The 20053-nt window shown below is 46.0% G+C and overlaps 1 protein-coding gene across 6 annotated transcripts in view; it reads right to left on the minus strand.

Moving 5' to 3' along the window:
* Positions 1-20053, minus strand: part of LOC112252062 (nuclear factor 1 A-type) — a 357068-nt gene that overhangs the window by 50984 nt on the left and 286031 nt on the right. For 5 of the 6 annotated variants that reach the window (XM_042322993.1, XM_042322995.1, XM_042322994.1 and 2 more), the window contains exon 7: positions 19450-19500. The exons of the other annotated variant lie outside the window; for it this stretch is intronic. In XM_042322993.1, coding sequence (XP_042178927.1) covers positions 19450-19500 — 51 coding nt within the window. The remainder of the gene's footprint in view (positions 1-19449; positions 19501-20053) is intronic. 6 annotated transcript variants of the gene reach the window in all.

Genomic DNA, 20053 nt, shown 5'->3' on the forward strand with positions numbered 1-20053 from the left:
TACCACATAATGACAGGGCTTAATCTGATAGTTATACCACATAATGACAGGATTTAATCTGACAGTTATACCACATAATGACAGGACTTAATCTGATAGTTGTACCACATAATGACAGGACTTAATCTGACAGTTATACCACATAATGACACAATTTAATCTGATAGTTATACCACATAATGACATGATTTAATCTGAAAGTTATACCACGATTTAATCTGACAGGTATACCACATAATGACACAATTTAATCTGACAGTTATACCACATAATGACGTGATTTAATCTGATATGATAGTTATACCACAATGTTATACCACAATTTAATCTGACAGTTATACCACATAATGACGTGATTTAATCTGATATGATAGTTATACCACAATATTATACCACGATTTAATCTGACAGTTATACCACATAATGACACGATTTAATCTGACAGTTATACCACTTAATGGCACAACTTAATCTGACAGTTATACCACATAATGACACGATTTAATCTGACAGTTATACCACTTAATGGCACAACTTAATCTGACAGTTATACCACATAATGGCAGGATTTAATCTGACAGTTATACCACATAATGACAGGACTTAATCTGATAGTTGTACCACATAATGACAGGACTTAATCTGACAGTTATACCACATAATGACACAATTTAATCTGATAGTTATACCACATAATGACATGATTTAATCTGAAAGTTATACCACGATTTAATCTGACAGGTATACCACATAATGACACAATTTAATCTGACAGTTATACCACATAATGACGTGATTTAATCTGATATGATAGTTATACCACAATGTTATACCACAATTTAATCTGACAGTTATACCACATAATGACGTGATTTAATCTGATATGATAGTTATACCACAATATTATACCACGATTTAATCTGACAGTTATACCACATAATGACACGATTTAATCTGACAGTTATACCACTTAATGGCACAACTTAATCTGACAGTTATACCACATAATGACACGATTTAATCTGACAGTTATACCACTTAATGGCACAACTTAATCTGACAGTTATACCACTTAATGGCACAACTTAATCTGACAGTTATACCACTTAATGGCACAATTTAATCTGACAGTTATACCACATAATGACACGATTTAATCTGACAGTTATACCACATAATGACGTGATTTAATCTGATATGATAGTTATACCACAATATTATACCACGATTTAATCTGACAGTTATACCACATAATGACACGATTTAATCTGACAGTTATACCACTTAATGGCACAACTTAATCTGACAGTTATACCACATAATGACATGATTTAATCTTACAGTTATACCACTTAATGGCACAACTTAATCTGACAGTTATACCACTTAATGGCACAACTTAATCTGACAGTTATACCACTTAATAGCACAATTTAATCTGACAGTTATACCACATAATGGCACGATTTAGGCAGGAAGGCAGGGAGGACATGGTTAGGGTGGGGAGGGGGAGGCAGGTAGGACAAGGTCGGGGTGGGAAAGGACTGGTGAGTATAAGGGAGAGTTTGGGGGGTACAGTGGGGACTTTACCTCTAGGTCCTGTAATAACAGGCTGATGATGACGTGTGAATGGGGGACCGGGGGAGGTACAGTGGGGACTTTACCTCTAGGTCCTGTAATAACAGGCTGATGATGGTGTGTGAATGGGGGACCGGGGGAGGTACAGTGGGGACTTTACCTCTAGGTCCTGTAATAACAGGCTGATGATGATGTGTGAATAGGGGGACTGGGGGGTACAGTGGGGACTTTACCTCTAGGTCCTGTAATAACAGGCTGATGATGACGTGTGAATGGGGGACTGGGGGGGTGCAGTGGGGACTTTACCTCTAGGTCCTGTAATAACAGGCTGATGATGATGTGTGAATGGGGGGACTGGGGGGGGGGGTACAGGGAGGACTTTACCTCTAGGTCCTGTAATAACAGGCTGATGATGACGTGTGAATGGGGGACTGGGGGGGTACAGTGGGGACTTTACCTCTAGGTCCTGTAATAACAGGCTGATGATGATGTGTGAATGCCATTCGGGGGGAGTAGGAAGTGGTCTGCGAAGGCATGACAGGGCTGCTGAAACCACACTTCTCTGACTTCTTTAATGTGGTGGACGGTGGCATCCCTGGTAAGAATGATTGATAAGTGCAATTTAATAAGGCAATGTCATGGAGGCTCTCTTGGCTCACAGGTGAGAGATGGCAGAGAGGGGGGCGTGGGGAGTGAGTACAAGAGGGGTTGGAGGGCAGGCTAATGGGAGGACAGGGGAAGTGGGCAGGGCCCAACAGAGTGCGGCATAAGCTACTGTACTGCTCGAGGCGGACATGCGATTTTGAAAATGTAAAGATTTTACCCAGAAAAATGATTACATTTGTTGTTTTCAGGGCCTTCAATAGCAGTCCACCTGACAATGATTTGTTGTTTTCAGGGCCTTCAATAGCAGTCCACCTGACAATGATTTGTTGTTTTAATGATCATATAAAGCTCAGTACAACTTTATTACTTCTGAAAAGTGTGAATTCCCCCCTTTTAAATAAATCTTTCCCTATTTAAGTTACATTATTCATAGGGAGATTAATCAAATTACCGCAGACCTCATTCTAAATGTTTTATATAAAAACTTGAGTTGAGGTTAGTGGTGATTGATATCATTTCCATACCCAAAAGCAGGTGGGGAAAAAAACAAGCATTTTTTAAACTAATACACACATGTCTTATCCGTGGGGTGACTAGGGTTAAGAGAAGGATGTGGTAGAAAGAGGGGGTGAGGGATAGGGGGAGAGAGTGGTAGAAAGAGGGAGAGAGTGGTAGAAAGAGGGGGTGAGGGATAGGGGGAGAGAGTGGTAGAAAGAGGGAGAGAGTGGTAGAAAGAGGGGGTGAGGGATAGGGGGAGAGAGTGGTAGAAAGAGGGAGAGAGTGGTAGAAAGAGGGGTGAGGGATAGGGGGAGAGAGTGGTAGAAAGAGGGAGAGAGTGGTAGAAAGAGGGGGTGAGGGATAGGGGAGAGAGTGGTAGAAAGAGGGAGTGAGTGGTAGAAAGAGGGGTGAGGGATAGGGGGAGAGAGTGGTAGAAAGAGGGAGCGAGTGGTAGAAAGAGGGGTGAGGGATAGGGGGAGAGAGTGGTAGAAAGAGGGGGTGAGGGATAGGGGGAGAGAGTGGTAGAAAGAGGGAGAGAGTGGTAGAAAGAGGGAGAGAGTGGTAGAAAGAGGGGTGAGAGATAGGGGAGAGAGTGGTAGAAAGAGGGAGAGAGTGGTAGAAAGAGGGAGAGAGTGGTAGAAAGAGGGAGAGAGTGGTAGAAAGTAGAGGTGAGGGATAAATAAAAAGTCAGTTAAGAACAAATTCTTATTTACAATGACGGCCTACCCCGACCCAACCCTAACCCGGACGACGCTGGGCCAATTTTGCACTGCCCTATGGGACTCCCAATCACAGCGGGTTGTGATACAGCCTGGAATCAAACAAGGGTCTGTAGTGATGCCTCTAGCCCTGAGATACAGTGCCTTAGACTGCTGCACCACTAGGGTATAGTACATATAGGTTAGGTTCTTGTGGCAAAGTACACAGCATGATCACACAGGCCTAGTCCAGTGTGTACTGGGGCTTTACTGGGTTAATATGAGCAATGGGTTCAGATTGACTTTAACCCTTGTGGTGAATGCTAAGAGATCAGTCAGTAGAAAAAGCATGCATGAGAACATTATTTGGATGGTCCATAATCAGTCTCCACTGTAATTGGTTTTGCACTACTGCCAATCAAAGCTCTATCTGACCATGCCCCAATCACATTGGATGCTTTCGTTTTGCCTTGACAGATTTACCAATGGAATGGTCTCAACTGTGGAAACTCTGCATACCCGGCACGTCAGACAAGATAAAACAAATGCAGCTAAAAAACGCAATGGTTTTAGCTGCTAAAATATTTGTCTTAGAATACAGCTTTCCTAATAATGTCTCTCCTCTGCTTCTTTCCTTCTTCTTTATGAAGACGAACCTCCACATTGACTCGGTACTGGTACCTCCTGTATATAACCTTCACATTGACTCGGTACTGGTACCTCCTGTATATAACCTCCACATTGACTCGGTACTGGTACCTCCTGTATATAACCTGCACATTGACTCGGTACTGGTACCTCCTGTATATAACCTCCACATTGACTCGGTACTGGTACCTCCTGTATATAACCTGCACATTGACTCGGTACTGGTACCTCCTGTATATAACCTGCACATTGACTCGGTACTGGTACCTCCTGTGTATAACCTCCACATTGACTCAGTACTGGTACCTCCTGTATATAACCTCCACATTGACTCGGTACTGGTACCTCCTGTATATAACCTCCACATTGACTCGGTACTGGTACCTCCTGTATATAACCTTCACATTGACTCGGTACTGGTACCTCCTGTATATAACCTCCACATTGACTCAGTACTGGTACCTCCTGTATATAACCTCCACATTGACTCGGTACTGGTACCTCCTGTATATAACCTCCACATTGACTCGGTACTGGTACCTCCTGTATATAACCTTCACATTGACTCGGTACTGGTACCTCCTGTATATAACCTCCACATTGACTCGGTACTGGTACCTCCTGTATATAACCTCCACATTGACTCGGTACTGATACCTCCTGTATATAAACTCCACAATGACTCGGTACTGGTACCTCCTGTATATAACCTCCACATTGACTCGGTACTGGTACCTCCTGTATATAACCTCCACATTGACTCGGTACTGGTACCTCCTGTATATAACCTGCACATTGACTCGGTACTGGTACCTCCTGTATATAACCTCCACATTGACTCGGTACTGGTACCTCCTGTAAGGAGGCGAGGTGGATGTTCACATTTTGTAGCTCATCTTGGAAGCAGCAGGACTGAGGTGTCCAGGTCCCTGTCTCTGTGTTAAGGGACTGAGGTGTCCCTGTCTCTGTGTTAAGGGACTGAGGTGTCCAGGTCTCTGTCTCTGTGTTAAGGGACTGAGGTGCACAGGTCCCTATCTCTGTGTTAAGGGACTGAGGTGTCCCTGTCTCTGTGTTAAGAGACTGAGGTGTCCCTGTCTCTGTGTTAAGGGACTGAGGTGTACAGGTCTCTGTCTCTGTGTTAAAGGACTGAGATGTCCAGGTCCCTGTCTCTGTGTTCAGGGACTGAGGTATACAGGTCTCTGTCTCTGTGTTAAGGGACTGAGATGTCCAGGTCCCTGTCTCTGTGTTAAGGGACTGAGGTGTCCCTGTCTCTGTGTTAAGGGACTGAGGTGTACAGGTCTCTGTCTCTGTGTTAAGGGACTGAGGTGTCCAGGTCCCTGTCTCTGTGTTAAGGGACTGTGATGTCCAGGTCCCTGTCTCTGTGTTAAGGGACTGAGATGTCCAGGTCCCTGTCTCTGTGTTAAGGGACTGAGGTGTCCAGGTCCCTGTCTCTGTGTTAAGGGACTGAGGTGTACAGGTCCCTGTCTCTGTGTTAAGGGACTGAGGTATACAGGTCTCTGTCTCTGTGTTAAAGGACTGAGATGTCCAGGTCCCTGTCTCTGTGTTAAGGGACTGAGGTATACAGGTCTCTGTCTCTGTGTTAAGGGACTGAGATGTCCAGGTCCCTGTCTCTGTGTTAAGGGACTGAGGTGTCCCTGTCTCTGTGTTAAGGGACTGAGGTGTACAGGTCTCTGTCTCTGTGTTAAGGGACTGAGGTGTCCAGGTCCCTGTCTCTGTGTTAAGGGACTGCGATGTCCAGGTCCCTGTCTCTGTGTTAAGGGACTGAGATGTCCAGGTCCCTGTCTCTGTGTTAAGGGACTGAGGTGTCCAGGTCCCTGTCTCTGTGTTAAAGGACTGAGATGTCCAGGTCCCTGTCTCTGTGTTAAGGGACTGAGGTATACAGGTCTCTGTCTCTGTGTTAAAGGACTGAGATGTCCAGGTCCCTGTCTCTGTGTTAAGGGACTGAGGTATACAGGTCTCTGTCTCTGTGTTAAGGGACTGAGATGTCCAGGTCCCTGTCTCTGTGTTAAGGGACTGAGGTGTCCCTGTCTCTGTGTTAAGGGACTGAGGTGTCCAGGTCCCTGTCTCTGTGTTAAGGGACTGCGATGTCCAGGTCCCTGTCTCTGTGTTAAGGGACTGAGGTGTCCAGGTCCCTGTCTCTGTGTTAAGGGACTGAGGTGTACAGGTCCCTGTCTCTGTGTTAAGGGACTGAGGTGTCCCTGTCTCTGTGTTAAGGGACTGAGGTGTACAGGTCCCTGTCTCTGTGTTAAGGGACTGCGATGTCCAGGTCCCTGTCTCTGTGTTAAGGGACTGAGATGTCCAGGTCCCTGTCTCTGTGTTAAGGGACTGAGGTGTCCCTGTCTCTGTGTTAAGGGACTGAGGTGTCCAGGTCCCAGTCTCTGTGTTAAGGGACTGAGGTGTCCCTGTCTCTGTGTTAAGGGACTGAGGTGTGTGTGGTAGTTTCCCCTCTCAGACTCCTTCCCCCTTTCAGGTGAGTGAGAGAGACAGACACAGAAAGAGACAGGGACAGCTCTCCCCTATGACTGACTGGTCATTGGCCTCCCTTGGGTAAACGAGGGGTTTCTGAGGAAGACTGCTCGATCAAACTGAGTTTGTAGAAGTTCCCCCTAAGCACAGGATCAAATGACCTAGTTTTAGCCTTAACCATTAGGTAAATAAATCTGATCTTGGACCAGTTAGGGGCAACTTCTTTGAAGTGGGGGCAGGTTGGAGGATGGGTTGGGTGCTTTCAATACAAACAGATGAGGCCATACAGACACCGTTGAAAGGACACCAGCTAGCAAGACACAGAAGGTTACACAGACAGACACACACAGGTCGATAAACCCACATCCAACACACAGTTTCACTCAATAACAGCTCTACAACAGCTCACAAGCACACACAGCTCGCCACCCCAGAAACCCTCATTCACCTGATGAATACCAATAAGTTTTGAAACGGCGTCTTACTAGACATATTGCTTTATGTCTACTTTGATCTCCAGGACCTGCTCCAAAGCCATTGGATGTCCATATATGTATATATTTTCTTAGACCAAAGCTAGTAGCCCCAACAAGACATAAACAATAACAACAGTAACCACAAATTCAAACGGGGAAAAAACATCAGAGTCGCCCTTTTAAATCCAAAGACTTGTTTGGTTCGAGAACCAGAAATGCCATGTTCCCACAGGGAGCTGATAAAAGGAGAAGGAGAAACCTCAGTCCTTCATTCGTTATTTCAGCTGCCTTTCTAAGCAGCGTTATTAGCTTCAGAGGCCCGCCGGGCTGGTCCCTCTGATAGGATAGAGTGGACAGAGCAACATGGGAGGCTGGAGGGACAGGCTGAACTGTGGGTTAGTGGTCAGGTTAATCTTCAAAGGACTTCTTCTTCTGTATCGTAAGAACTTGTGTATCCTTGTTCACAATGCTATTCCAGACGAGTCTTCTCTGTGTGATAGAGGGCTCTAGGTGCATTTGATTCAGCAAGTAATGTAGTGTGTGTCATGGCATGTGTGTGTGTCATGGTGTTACAGTGACAAAGAGAAGCGAAAGGTAGAGAGAGAATGAGAGAGAAGAGAGGGTTGATAGGGGAGAGACTGGGAGCCAAAAGCTATAGTGTGTGGGAACTTCTGGTGGATTGACTGAGAGAGCGATTGTGTGCGTTCTTTACTATGTGTGTGTGTGTGTGTGTGCATGCGCCTGTGTGTATTTGCTTGTATGTGTGATTGGGTGTAGGGGCCTAAAATCAGAGTGAGTAATGAGCACTTCAAAAGGTTCTGTCAGGTGGAATCAGAGTCAGACCAAACTCAACACTCGCCCTTCAGAGGGGCTGCATCTCTCCATCCCTCTCTCCTTCCTCTTCTGACAAATTGACAGGCCTCACGGCTGGTAAGGCAGGCGATTCTGTATCAAGCATCTCCTTCCTCCTCCTTCTCCTCTTCCTCTGCTGTCCATCGGTCTCCCCTCTATCGAGGAGTCTTCTCCGGTGTTCATTAATCAGACCTGAGCTGTCCCCGCTCTTCCCTGTCTCAGGGGCTTGCACGTGGGCGAGCACGGGAGCTGTCCCCGCTCTTCCCTGTCTCAGGGGCTTGCACGTGGGCGAGCACGGGAGCTGTCCCCGCTCTTCCCTGTCTCAGGGGCTTGCACGTGGGCGAGCACGTGAGCTGTCCCCGCTCTTCCCTGTCTCAGGGGCTTGCACGTGGGCGAGCACGGGAGCTGTCCCCGCTCTTCCCTGTCTCAGGGGCTTGCACGTGGGCGAGCACGGGAGCTGTCCCCGCTCTTCCCTGTCTCAGGGGCTTGCACGTGGGCGAGCACGGGAGCTGTCCCCGCACTTCCCTGTCTCAGGGGCTTGCACGTGGGCGAGCACGGGAGCTGTCCCCGCTCTTCCCTGTCTCAGGGGCTTGCACGTGGGCGAGCACGGGAGCTGTCCCCGCTCTTCCCTGTCTCAGGGGCTTGCACGTGGGCGAGCACGGGAGCTGTCCCCGCTCTTCCCTGTCTCAGGGACTTGCACGTGGGCGAGCACGGGAGCTGTCCCCGCTCTTCCCTGTCTCAGGGGCTTGCACGTGGGCGAGCACGGGAGCTGTCCCCGCTCTTCCCTGTCTCAGGGGCTTGCACGTGGGCGAGCACGGGAGCTGTCCCCGCTCTTCCCTGTCTCAGGGGCTTGCACGTGGGCGAGCACGGGAGCTGTCCCCGCTCTTCCCTGTCTCAGGGGCTTGCACGTGGGCGAGCACGGGAGCTGTCCCCGCTCTTCCCTGTCTCAGGGACTGGCACGTGGGCGAGCACGGGAGCTGTCCCCGCTCTTCCCTGTCTCAGGGGCTTGCACGTGGGCGAGCACGGGAGCTGTCCCCGCTCTTCCCTGTCTCAGGGGCTTGCACGTGGGCGAGCACGGGAGCTGTCCCCGCTCTTCCCTGTCTCAGGGGCTTGCACGTGGGCGAGCACGGGAGCTGTCCCCGCTCTTCCCTGTCTCAGGGGCTTGCACGTGGGCGAGCACGGGAGCTGTCCCCACTCTTCCCTGTCTCAGGGGCTTGCACGTGGGCGAGCACGGGAGCTGTCCCGCTCTTCCCTGTCTCAGGGGCTTGCACGTGGGCGAGCACGGGAGCTGTCCCCGCTCTTCCCTGTCTCAGGGGCTTGCACGTGGGCGAGCACGGGAGCTGTCCCCACTCTTCCCTGTCTCAGGGGCTTGCACGTGGGCGAGCATGGGAGCTGTCCCCACTCTTCCCTGTCTCAGGGGCTTGCACGTGGGCGAGCACTAGGCGCCAGCTAGTCCCACGGTGACCTACAACACACACACAGACACACACACAGACACACACACAAGCAGACAGACACACACACACTCGCAAGCAGACACACACACACTCGCAAGCAGACACACACACACACACACACACTATCCTGCTGACACATGGCTATTTAAGCCAGACGAGACGGCCATATGAGTTTCTCAGACCTGAGGTGGGTTACCTGGGAAATGGCTGGCATGCCGGTCCACGGGTTACACTTTATATGAAACACGTCTAATTATAACACTGTCTACCGCGGTGAGGGTCCATACACACACACACACACACACGGGCGCGCACACACACGGGTCGCGCACACACACACACACGGGCGCGCGCACACACACACACACACACACACACACGGGCGCGCACACACACGGGTCGCGCACACACACACATGGACGCGTGCACACACACACACACACACACACACACACACACGGTGCGCACACACACACGGTCACACACACACCAGAAGAGGCATCAGCAGCTGTTGACGTGTCTCACTTGTCCCAATGCCGACAAGTGTTTTCACACACGTACACCTCGGTAACCACAAACAAACCAAATCCACCATCAACAACAACAGAGTGCTCCAAGGCAAAAGGAGAATGACAGCGTAATGGAAATAAAAGATATGAATGGAAGTTGGGATGACGGCGATCTGGAGAACGTGAACAGACAGACGTGTGACGCGGACATTCACATGTTCCCACTCAGTGTGCAGATGAACAAGGACAAGGGGACCAAGACACACACAGATATAGACTCCGGCACACACACACTCGTATGCAAATGTTAACACAGATACACAAACACCCATACAGTCCACAATGCACACAATTGAGGGGTGAAGGGGGAGATGCTGAATTCGGTGTTACTCTGGACCCTGATCTCTCTTTTAACAAACATAACAAACATATCAAGACCATTTCAAAGACAGCCTTTTTCCATCTACGTAACATTGAAAAAATATGACATTTTCTGTTCAAAATGAGAAAAAATGTATCCATGCTTTTGTCACTTCTAGGTTAGACTACTGCAATGCTCTACTTTCCGGCTACCCGGATAAAGCACTAAATATACTTCAGTTAGTGCTAAATACGGCTGCTAGAATCCCGACTAGAACCCCAAAATTGATCATATTACTCCAGTGCTAGCCTCCCTACACTGGCTTCCTGTCAAGGCAAGGGCTGATTTCAAGGTTTTACTGCTAACCTACAAAGCATTACATGGGCTTGCTCCTACCTTTCTCTCTGATTTGGTCCTGCCGTACATACCTACACGTACGCTACGGTCACAAGACACAGGCCTCCTAATTGTCCCTAGAATTTCTAAGCAAACAGCTGGAGGCAGGGCTTTCTCCTATAGAGCTCCATTTTTATGGAATGGTCTGCCTACCCATGTGAGAGACACAGACTCGGTCTCAATCTTTAAGTCTTTATTGAAGACTCATCTCTTCAGTGGGTCATATGATTGAGTGTAGTCCGGCCCAGGAGTGTGAAGGTGAACGGAAAGGCTCTGGAGCAATGAACCGCCTTTGCTGTCTCTGCCTGGCCGGTTCCCCTCTCTCCACCGGGATTCTCTGCCTCAAACCCTATTGCAGGGACTGAGTCACTGGCTTACTGGTGTTCTTCCATGCCGTCCCTAGGAGGGGTGCGTCACTTGAGTGGGTTGAGTCACTGACGTGGTCTTCCTGTCTGGGTTGGCGCCCCCCCTTGGGTTGTGCCGTGGCGGAGATCTCCGTGGGCTATACTCGGCCTTGTCTCAGGACGGTAAGTTGGTGGTTGAAGATATCTCTCTAGTGGTGTGGGGGCTGTGCTTTGGCAAAGTGGGTGGGGTTATATCCTGCCTGTTTCGCCCTGTTAGGGGGTATCATCGGATGGGGCCACAGTGTCTCCTGACCCCTCCTGTCTCAGCCTCCCGTATTTATGCTGCAGTAGTTTATGTATCGGGGGGCTAGGGTCAGTCTGTTATATCTGGAGTATTTCTCCTGTCTTATCCGGTGTCCTGTGTGAATTTAAGTGTGCTCTCTTTCTTTCTTTCTTTCTTTCTTTCTCTCTCGGAGGACCTGAGCCCTAGGATCATGCCTCAGGACTTTCTGGCATGATGACTCCTTGCTGTCCCCAGTCCACCTGGCCGTGCTGCTGCTCCAGTTTCAACTCTTCTGCCTGCGGCTATGGAACCCTGACCTGTTCACCAGACATGCTACCTGTCCCAGACCTGCTGTTTTCAACTCTCTAGAGACAGCAGGAGCGGTAGAGATACTCTCAATGGTCGGCTCTGAAAAGCCAACTGACATTTACTCCTGAGGTGCTGACTTGCTGCACCCTCGACAACTACTGTGATTATTATTATTTGACCATGCTGGTCATTTATGAACATTTGAACATCTTGGCCATGTTCTGTTATAATCTCCACCCGGCACAGCCAGAAGAGGACTGGCACCATACAACAATGCTGTATTCAACCGCACCAGTGATACATGCAGTGCAAAAAAGAAAAAATGTTTCAGTTTAAATGTTACAACAACCTATAGCTATGTTTTAGTTATCTGGAGTTATTAAATACTCTTTGATTAGGGTCACACCATGTCATAGCAGCAAAGGCTGGACACATCTTATGTATCTCTTCCTTTGTTTTACAGTTTTTCACAATCACTTTGGCACTAATTTCAGAACCTTCATGTCATTTTTCAAAACTCTAGACACAAAACTCACAACCAATGATCAAAATGCACATTTTTCAAAACTCTAACACTTTTTCCAATTTCTTGGATACAATACACATAAAGCTAAGATCATTTGTTCAGTGAACTAAAATCACCTGTTCAAAATGACAACTTAACATCAAAGTATTACCATTTCAAAATGCAATTCACACATTACATCTGAGATGACTGTCTATTCATTTCATTACAATGATCTAACTATCAATTGATACAACTGCTCAAAATGGTAAGGTACTGTTGCATTACTCTTAATGCAGAGTTTTATGGAAACTGACAAACAATATTCCATGTTTAGATCATGAATGTTTCAGGATAACGAGATCCATTGACACCAATTACCGAACATGAACCAACTGGACGACATTATCTATGGATGTAATATTTCATCATCATTCTTTATCAGACACTGTTTCCATGGTCCCATGTACCACTTTTCCAGACCATGTTATCAGATTTAACATTACTGTACACTCACCGGCGACTTTATTAGGTACACCTATCTAGTACTGGGTAGGACCCCTTTTGCCTCCACAGCCTGAATTATTCCCGGCGTTGTACATTAAGAGATGCCCTTTTGCACAACACTGTTTTAAACAGCTGTTATTTGAGCATTTGTGGCCTTTCTGTTAGCTTGAATGAGTCTAGACATTATCCTCTGACCTCTCTCATTAACAAGGTGTTTTCCCCACAGAACTGCAGCTCACTGAATGTGTTTTGTTTATCGCACCATTCTCTGTAAACTCTAGAGACTGTAGTGCGTAAAAATCCCAGGAAGGCAGCTGTTTCTGGGATGCTGGAATCACCATGTGTGGCATCAACAGTCATACCACAGTCAAAGTTGCTTAGATTACTCATCCTGCCCGTTCTAATGTTTGGTCAAACAACATCTAAAGCTCTCTACTCTATATACTCTATATATTGTGTTGCAGGCAGCCACATGATTCACTGTTCGAATGTAACCTTCCTTGATGAGCTAAATTAGGTCTGTAGAGCTGATGGCATGACCTATGTCATTGTGTGGGATAATGTCAGGTTCCACCATGCTCAAATGGTGCAAGCATGGTTTCAGGCCCATCCACAATTTACCACCCTGCACTTACCCCCATACTCTCCTTTTCTTAACCCGATTGAGGGAGGTGGAAGGTATATGATAGGCGCCCTCACGAGCAAGCAGCCCTTCTCCGGGCCATGGATGACGCATGCAATGACATCACGGCAGACCAGTGTCAGGCCTGGATTCGCCCGAAGATTCTTCCCAAGATGTTTGGCTAATGAAAAATGTCATTGTGGTGGGGATGAGAACCTGTGGCCAAATCCACAAGACAGGGTTGATGGAAATATAGAAGTACAGTAATCAATCCTTTGTTTTGCTTTTTACAGTAAGCCAGGTGAGGAACACGGCAGTGATGTTTTACAGTAAGCCAGGTGAGGAACACTGCAGTGATGTTTTACAGTAAGCCAGGTGAGGAACACTGCAGTGATGTTTTACAGTAAGCCAGGTGAGGAACACTGCAGTGATGTTTTATAGTAAGCCAGGTGAGGAACACTGCAGTGATGTTTTACAGTAAGCCAGGTGAGGAACACTGCAGTGATGTTTTATAGTAAGCCAGGTGAGGAACACTGCAGTGATGTTTTACAGTAAACCAGGTGAGGAACACTGCAGTAATGCTGCAGTGATGTTTTACAGTAAACCAGGTGAGGAACACTGCAGTGATGTTTTACAGTAAACCAGGTGAGGAACACTGCAGTGATGTTTTATAGTAAGCCAGGTGAGGAACACTGCAGTGATGTTTTACAGTAAACCAGGTGAGGAACACTGCAGTGATGTTTTACAGTAAGCCAGGTGAGGAACACTGCAGTGATGTTTTATAGTAAGCCAGGTGAGGAACACTGCAGTGATGTTTTACAGTAAGCCAGGTGAGGAACACTGCAGTGATGTTTTACAGTAAACCAGGTGAGGAACACTGCAGTGATGTTTTATAGGTAGTAAGCCAGGTGAGGAACACGGCAGTGATGTTTTACAGTAAGCCAGGTGAGGAACACTGCAGTGATGTTTTACAGTAAGCCAGGTGAGGAACACTGCAGTGATGTTTTATAGTAAGCCAGGTGAGGAACACTGCAGTGATGTTTTACAGTAAGCCAGGTGAGGAACACTGCAGTGATGTTTTACAGTAAACCAGGTGAGGAACACTGCAGTGATGTTTTATAGAAAGCCAGGTGAGGAACACGGCAGTGATGTTTTACAGTAAGCCAGGTGAGGAACACTGCAGTGATGTTTTACAGTAAGCCAGGTGAGGAACACTGCAGTGATGTTTTATAGTAAGCCAGGTGAGGAACACTGCAGTGATGTTTTACAGTAAGCCAGGTGAGGAACACTGCAGTGATGTTTTACAGTAAACCAGGTGAGGAACACTGCATTTGACCTTTAACTGTTTTTTCTTTTTTGTAGCTAATTATTTTTGCTTTGATTCAAAGAAACCTATGTTGTGATTTTATTGTATTTCATCAATAAATGTCCTATTTTGTTCAATGATTCCACTGTGTCTGTAGTATTCTCTCTACTAGTCCTTTTACAGTGATGTATTTACGTGTAGTAGCATAATGAAACATCACATATCACATATTCTGTACTACAATATTTAAGGATTGAACGAACATCTACACAGTGAAACTATCGGTATCTTGTGTGTGGTTGATCTAAATGAATGTTCCTATGGTATTTCATGATGAATGAGTTATTTGAACCAATGATTCTGCAAGCGCAAGGTTTCTTTAAAGATATGAATGCACAATGCAATGTTTTGAACACTGGACAGCCTGTGTTGCGCAAGGTGACGACCGTTTTGAGTTTTGTGTCTCGAGTTTTGAAAAATGACCACAAGGTTCTGAAAATAGTGATTGTTAAAAACTGTAATATGTCCAAATGCTATTTACAGCATCATATAAGTAGACATTATAAATTATACAATTTGCTTCCTGCAACACTAACTCAAAAAAGTTCTGGGACACTGTAAAGTCCATGGAGAATAAAAACACCTCCTCCCAGCTGCCCACTGCACTGAAGATAGGAAACACTGTCACCACTGATAAATCCACCATAATTGAGAATTTCAATAAGCATTTTTCTACGGCTGGCCATGCTTTCCACCTGGCTACTCCTACCCCGGTCAACAGCACTGCACCCCCAACAGCAACTCGCCCAAGCCTTCCCCATTTCTCCTTCTCCCAAATCCATTCAGCTGATGTTCTGAAAGAGCTGCAAAATCTGGACCCCTACAAATCAGCCGGGCTAGACAATCTGGACCCTTTCTTTCTAAAATTATCTGCCGAAATTGTTGCCACCCCTATTACTAGCCTGTTCAACCTCTCTTTCGTGTCGTCTGAGATTCCCAAAGATTGGAAAGCAGCTGCGGTCATCCCCCTCTTCAAAGGGGGACACTCTTGACCCAAACTGCTACAGACCTATATCTATCCTACCGTGCCTTTCTACGGTCTTGAAAGCCAAGTCAACAAACAGATTACCGACCATTTCGAATCTCACCATACCTTCTCTGCTATGCAATCTGGTTTCAGAGCTGGTCATGGGTGCACCTCAGCGACGCTCAAGGTCCTAAACGATATCTTAACCGCCATCGATAAGAAACATTACTGTGCAGCCGTATTCATTGATCTGGCCAAGGCTTTCGACTCTGTCAATCACCACATCCTCATCGGCAGACTCGACAGCCTTGGTTTCTCAAATGATTGCCTCACCTGGTTCACCAACTACTTCTCTGATAGAGTTCAGTGTGTCAAATCGGAGGGTCTGCTGTCCGGACCTCTGGCAGTCTCTATGGGGTGCCACAGGGTTCAATTCTTGGACCGACTCTCTTCTCTGTATACATCAATGAGGTCGCTCTTGCTGCTGGTGAGTCTCTGATCCACCTCTACGCAGGCGACACCATTCTGTATACTTCCGGCCCTTCTTTGGACACTGTGTTAACAACCCTCCAGGCAAGCTTCAATGCCATACAACTCTCCTTCCGTGGCCTCCAATTGCTCTTAAATACAAGTAAAACTAAATGCATGCTCTTCAACCGATCGCTACCTGCACCTACCCGCCTGTCCAACATCACTACTCTGGACGGCTCTGACTTAGAATACGTGGACAACTACAAATACTTAGGTGTCTGGTTAGACTGTAAACTCTCCTTCCAGACCCATATCAAACATCTCCAATCCAAAGTTAAATCTAGAATTGGCTTCCTATTTCGCAACAAAGCATCCTTCACTCATGCTGCCAAACATACCCTTGTAAAACTGACCATCCTACCAATCCTCGACTTTGGCGATGTCATTTACAAAATAGCCTCCAATACCCTACTCAACAAATTGGATGCAGTCTATCACAGTGCAATCCGTTTTGTCACCAAAGCCACATATACTACCCACCATTGCGACCTGTACGCTCTCGTTGGCTGGCCCTCGCTTCATACTCGTCGCCAAACCCACTGGCTCCATGTCATCTACAAGACCCTGCTAGGTAAAGTCCCTCCTTATCTCAGCTCGCTGGTCACCATAGCATCTCCCACCTGTAGCACACGCTCCAGCAGGTATATCTCTCTAGTCACCCCCAAAACCAATTCTTTCTTTGGCCGCCTCTCCTTCCAGTTCTCTGCTGCCAATGACTGGAACAAACTACAAAAATCTCTGAAACTGGAAACACTTATCTCCCTCACTAGCTTTAAGCACCAACTGTCAGAGCAGCTCACAGATTACTGCACCTGTACATAGCCCATCTATAATTTAGCCCAAACAACTACCTCTTTCCCAACTGTATTTAAATTTGATTTATTTATTTATTTTGCTCCTTTGCACCCCATTATTTTTATTTCTACTTTGCACATTCTTCCATTGCAAAACTACCATTCCAGTGTTTTACTTGCTATACTGTATTTACTTTGCCACCATGGCCTTTTTTGCCTTTACCTCCCTTCTCACCTCATTTGCTCACATTGTATTTAGACTTGTTTATACTGTATTATTGACTGTATGTTTGTTTTACTCCATGTGTAACTCTGTGTCGTATCTGTCGAACTGCTTTGCTTTATCTTGGCCAGGTCGCAATTGTAAATGAGAACTTGTTCTCAACTTGCCTACCTGGTTAAATAAAGGTAAAATAAAAAAATAAATAAATCGCCATATTTTTTCAAATAAAACAATGGCCTGTGTGGGCCACAGTTGCAAGTTTCTTTGTAAAAACAAATAGACTATGTCTGGCCTGCAAATGTTTCAAAATGGCCCGTGCACTGATTGAGTTTGACACAGCTGGGCTAGCGTATTTATTTACGTAACTAGCTATTTATTTAGCAAGCTAAAAACAACTTAACATTGGCTGGAGGAGTGGATGAGTGATTGACTTTTTTCCTTCATATTGTTTTTCATTGGCTACAGCTAGTGATGCTGCAATGTCATTTGGTTAGCTAGCAAGACGGCAGGGTAGCCTAGTGGTTAGAGCGTTGGACTAGCAAGCAGCAGAAGGGCGAGCAGGCTACTATTTCACATCATTTATCAGTGCAATTTTGATGGCCAACTAGCTGAGAGGGTTTATCTTATGTTCCCTCGCTAGATTTGATCTCATCTCGACTCTGGCTAGCATTAGTTGTTGATCTTGTTGTTGTGAATAGGCAACACAGGGAGAGACACACAGTCCAGTTCAAAGTGAATGATGACAGGCCCTACTGCCTGTAAACACACAGTCCAGTTCAAAGTGAACGATGGCAGGCCCGTGTGGCAGATGGCTTATTTGCATATTGGCTTACTGATTGGCTATGGCGCACTGGTCTGCGTGGACTCGGGTCCTGGACAAGACATATATTTGATTTACTGCAGTGTCTATTATGTGTCCAAACACACAGCCTCTTTTCCACTCTATACTGCTATAGAAGGTTCCCAAATTCCTTAATATATATGTTCCCAAACATTCTATGAATTTATGAAAAGGTGAAAATGACCATATCTAAGTGCCTGCTTGTCAGAGAATGTACACAAAAAAAAAATGGTGTCACATTCTTCCTGGGGGTGTATATGAACAGATTTGAATAAGATTTCATGTTGCTAAAACGCTGTCAGTTCCACTCCTCTTCCCTATACACATCTTTAGCATAGAACACCCTCTCTTTTCAGAATAATGGTATTCTATACCATCTATTGCATCTTGCCTGTGCTGCTCTGTCATTGCTCATCCATATATGTATATATTATTATTCCATTCCTTTACTTAGACTTGTGTGTATTAGGTAGTTTTTGTGAAATTGTTAGTTATTACTTGTTAGATATTGCTGCACTGTCAGAACTAGAAGCACAAGCATTTCTCTACACTCGCAATAACATCTGCTAAACATGTGTATGTGACCAATAATATCTGCTAAACATGTGTATGTGACCAATAACATCTGCTAAACATGTGTATGTGACCAATAACATCTGCTAAACATGTGTATGTGACCAATAACATCTGCTAAACATGTGTATGTGACCAATAACATCTGCTAAACATGTGTATGTGACCAATAATATCTGCTAAACATGTGTATGTGACCAATAACATCTGCTAAACATGTGTATGTGACCAATAACATCTGCTAAACATGTGTATGTAACCAATAACATCTGCTAAACATGTGTATGTGACCAATAACATCTGCTAACTATGTGTATGTGACCAATAACATCTGCTAACCATGTGTATGTGACCAATAACATCTGCTAACCATGTGTATGTGACCAATAACATCTGCTAAACATGTGTATGTGACCAATAACATCTGCTAACCATGTGTATGTGACCAATAACATCTGCTAAACATGTGTATGTGACCAATAACATCTGCTAAACATGTGTATGTGACCAATAACATTTGATTTGATTTGATTGGGTCTTCACAAGACATCTTACCAGTCAAGCTGGTTGATGTTGTTTAACAAGGCCTGCGGGCCGAATAGGACACACAAGGCCTAAGTTAAGACACTAAATAACTCCTTGTAAATTTGACACAACAATTGGTTCTATATTCAGAGAGACACTTAACAGATATAAAATGGGTGGAGTTACAGTAGGTATGATGGTGCACTGTTAAGATTCCAATGGACATGAACCCCACGCTACAGTGCATAAGATATAAGGCCTAAGGTGTGCCGCAAGGATCTGTTTCAGTTCCATTCTTTTGTTTATCACAATCACACACAGTGAAGGGAGGGAGAGGTGGAAGGAGGGGGGAGCAGCCTAGACAATACAAAACACCAACCACAAAACTCGATAACCATGTCCTGATTTGGAGGGGAGGGGAGGGGTGAGGGGGTGGAGAGAAGGGGGACAACAGAGGATAGGAGGTGAAATTGGAAGAGTAATGCATCTTTACCTTGTCTTGAGATGAACGAACTAGCTAGCGAGCCACGCAGTTTATATCCAGCTTTTGAGAGACAAAAGAAAAAGGGGGAAAGAAACAAGGGAACAAAAGAGAAGAAAGAAAAAGAGGCAGGGTGAATATAGTGAAGCGTTAGGAGAGAAAATGGAGCATTACCTCATCAATTAAGCATGTTCCGTTCCCATAAGGGTGGAACAGGGCCGGGGTCACGTTACACAGGCAATCACAAATACACACACGCATACATACAACAGCAAACACCCCCATTCACAAAAGCACACACACACACACACACACACACACACACACACACACACACACACACACACACACACACACACACACACACACACACACACACACACACACACACACACACACACACACACACACACACACTCACTCTGTACACAAACATACCCACACAGCCTGTTTACCTCATGGAGATGCTCTCACTGACATCATGTCTTATTCCTAAGCTCTGGGAATATGAAACAGAAACACACACACACACACACACCACGGAAACAAACACACCCTTGCCCGCCCCCTTATCCTATAGGTGGGCCTCTTCTCCGAGTCACTGGCAACTCCACCC

This window comes from Oncorhynchus tshawytscha, linkage group LG06 (assembly GCF_018296145.1).
Source record: "Oncorhynchus tshawytscha isolate Ot180627B linkage group LG06, Otsh_v2.0, whole genome shotgun sequence".
Lineage (NCBI taxonomy): Eukaryota > Metazoa > Chordata > Actinopteri > Salmoniformes > Salmonidae > Oncorhynchus > Oncorhynchus tshawytscha.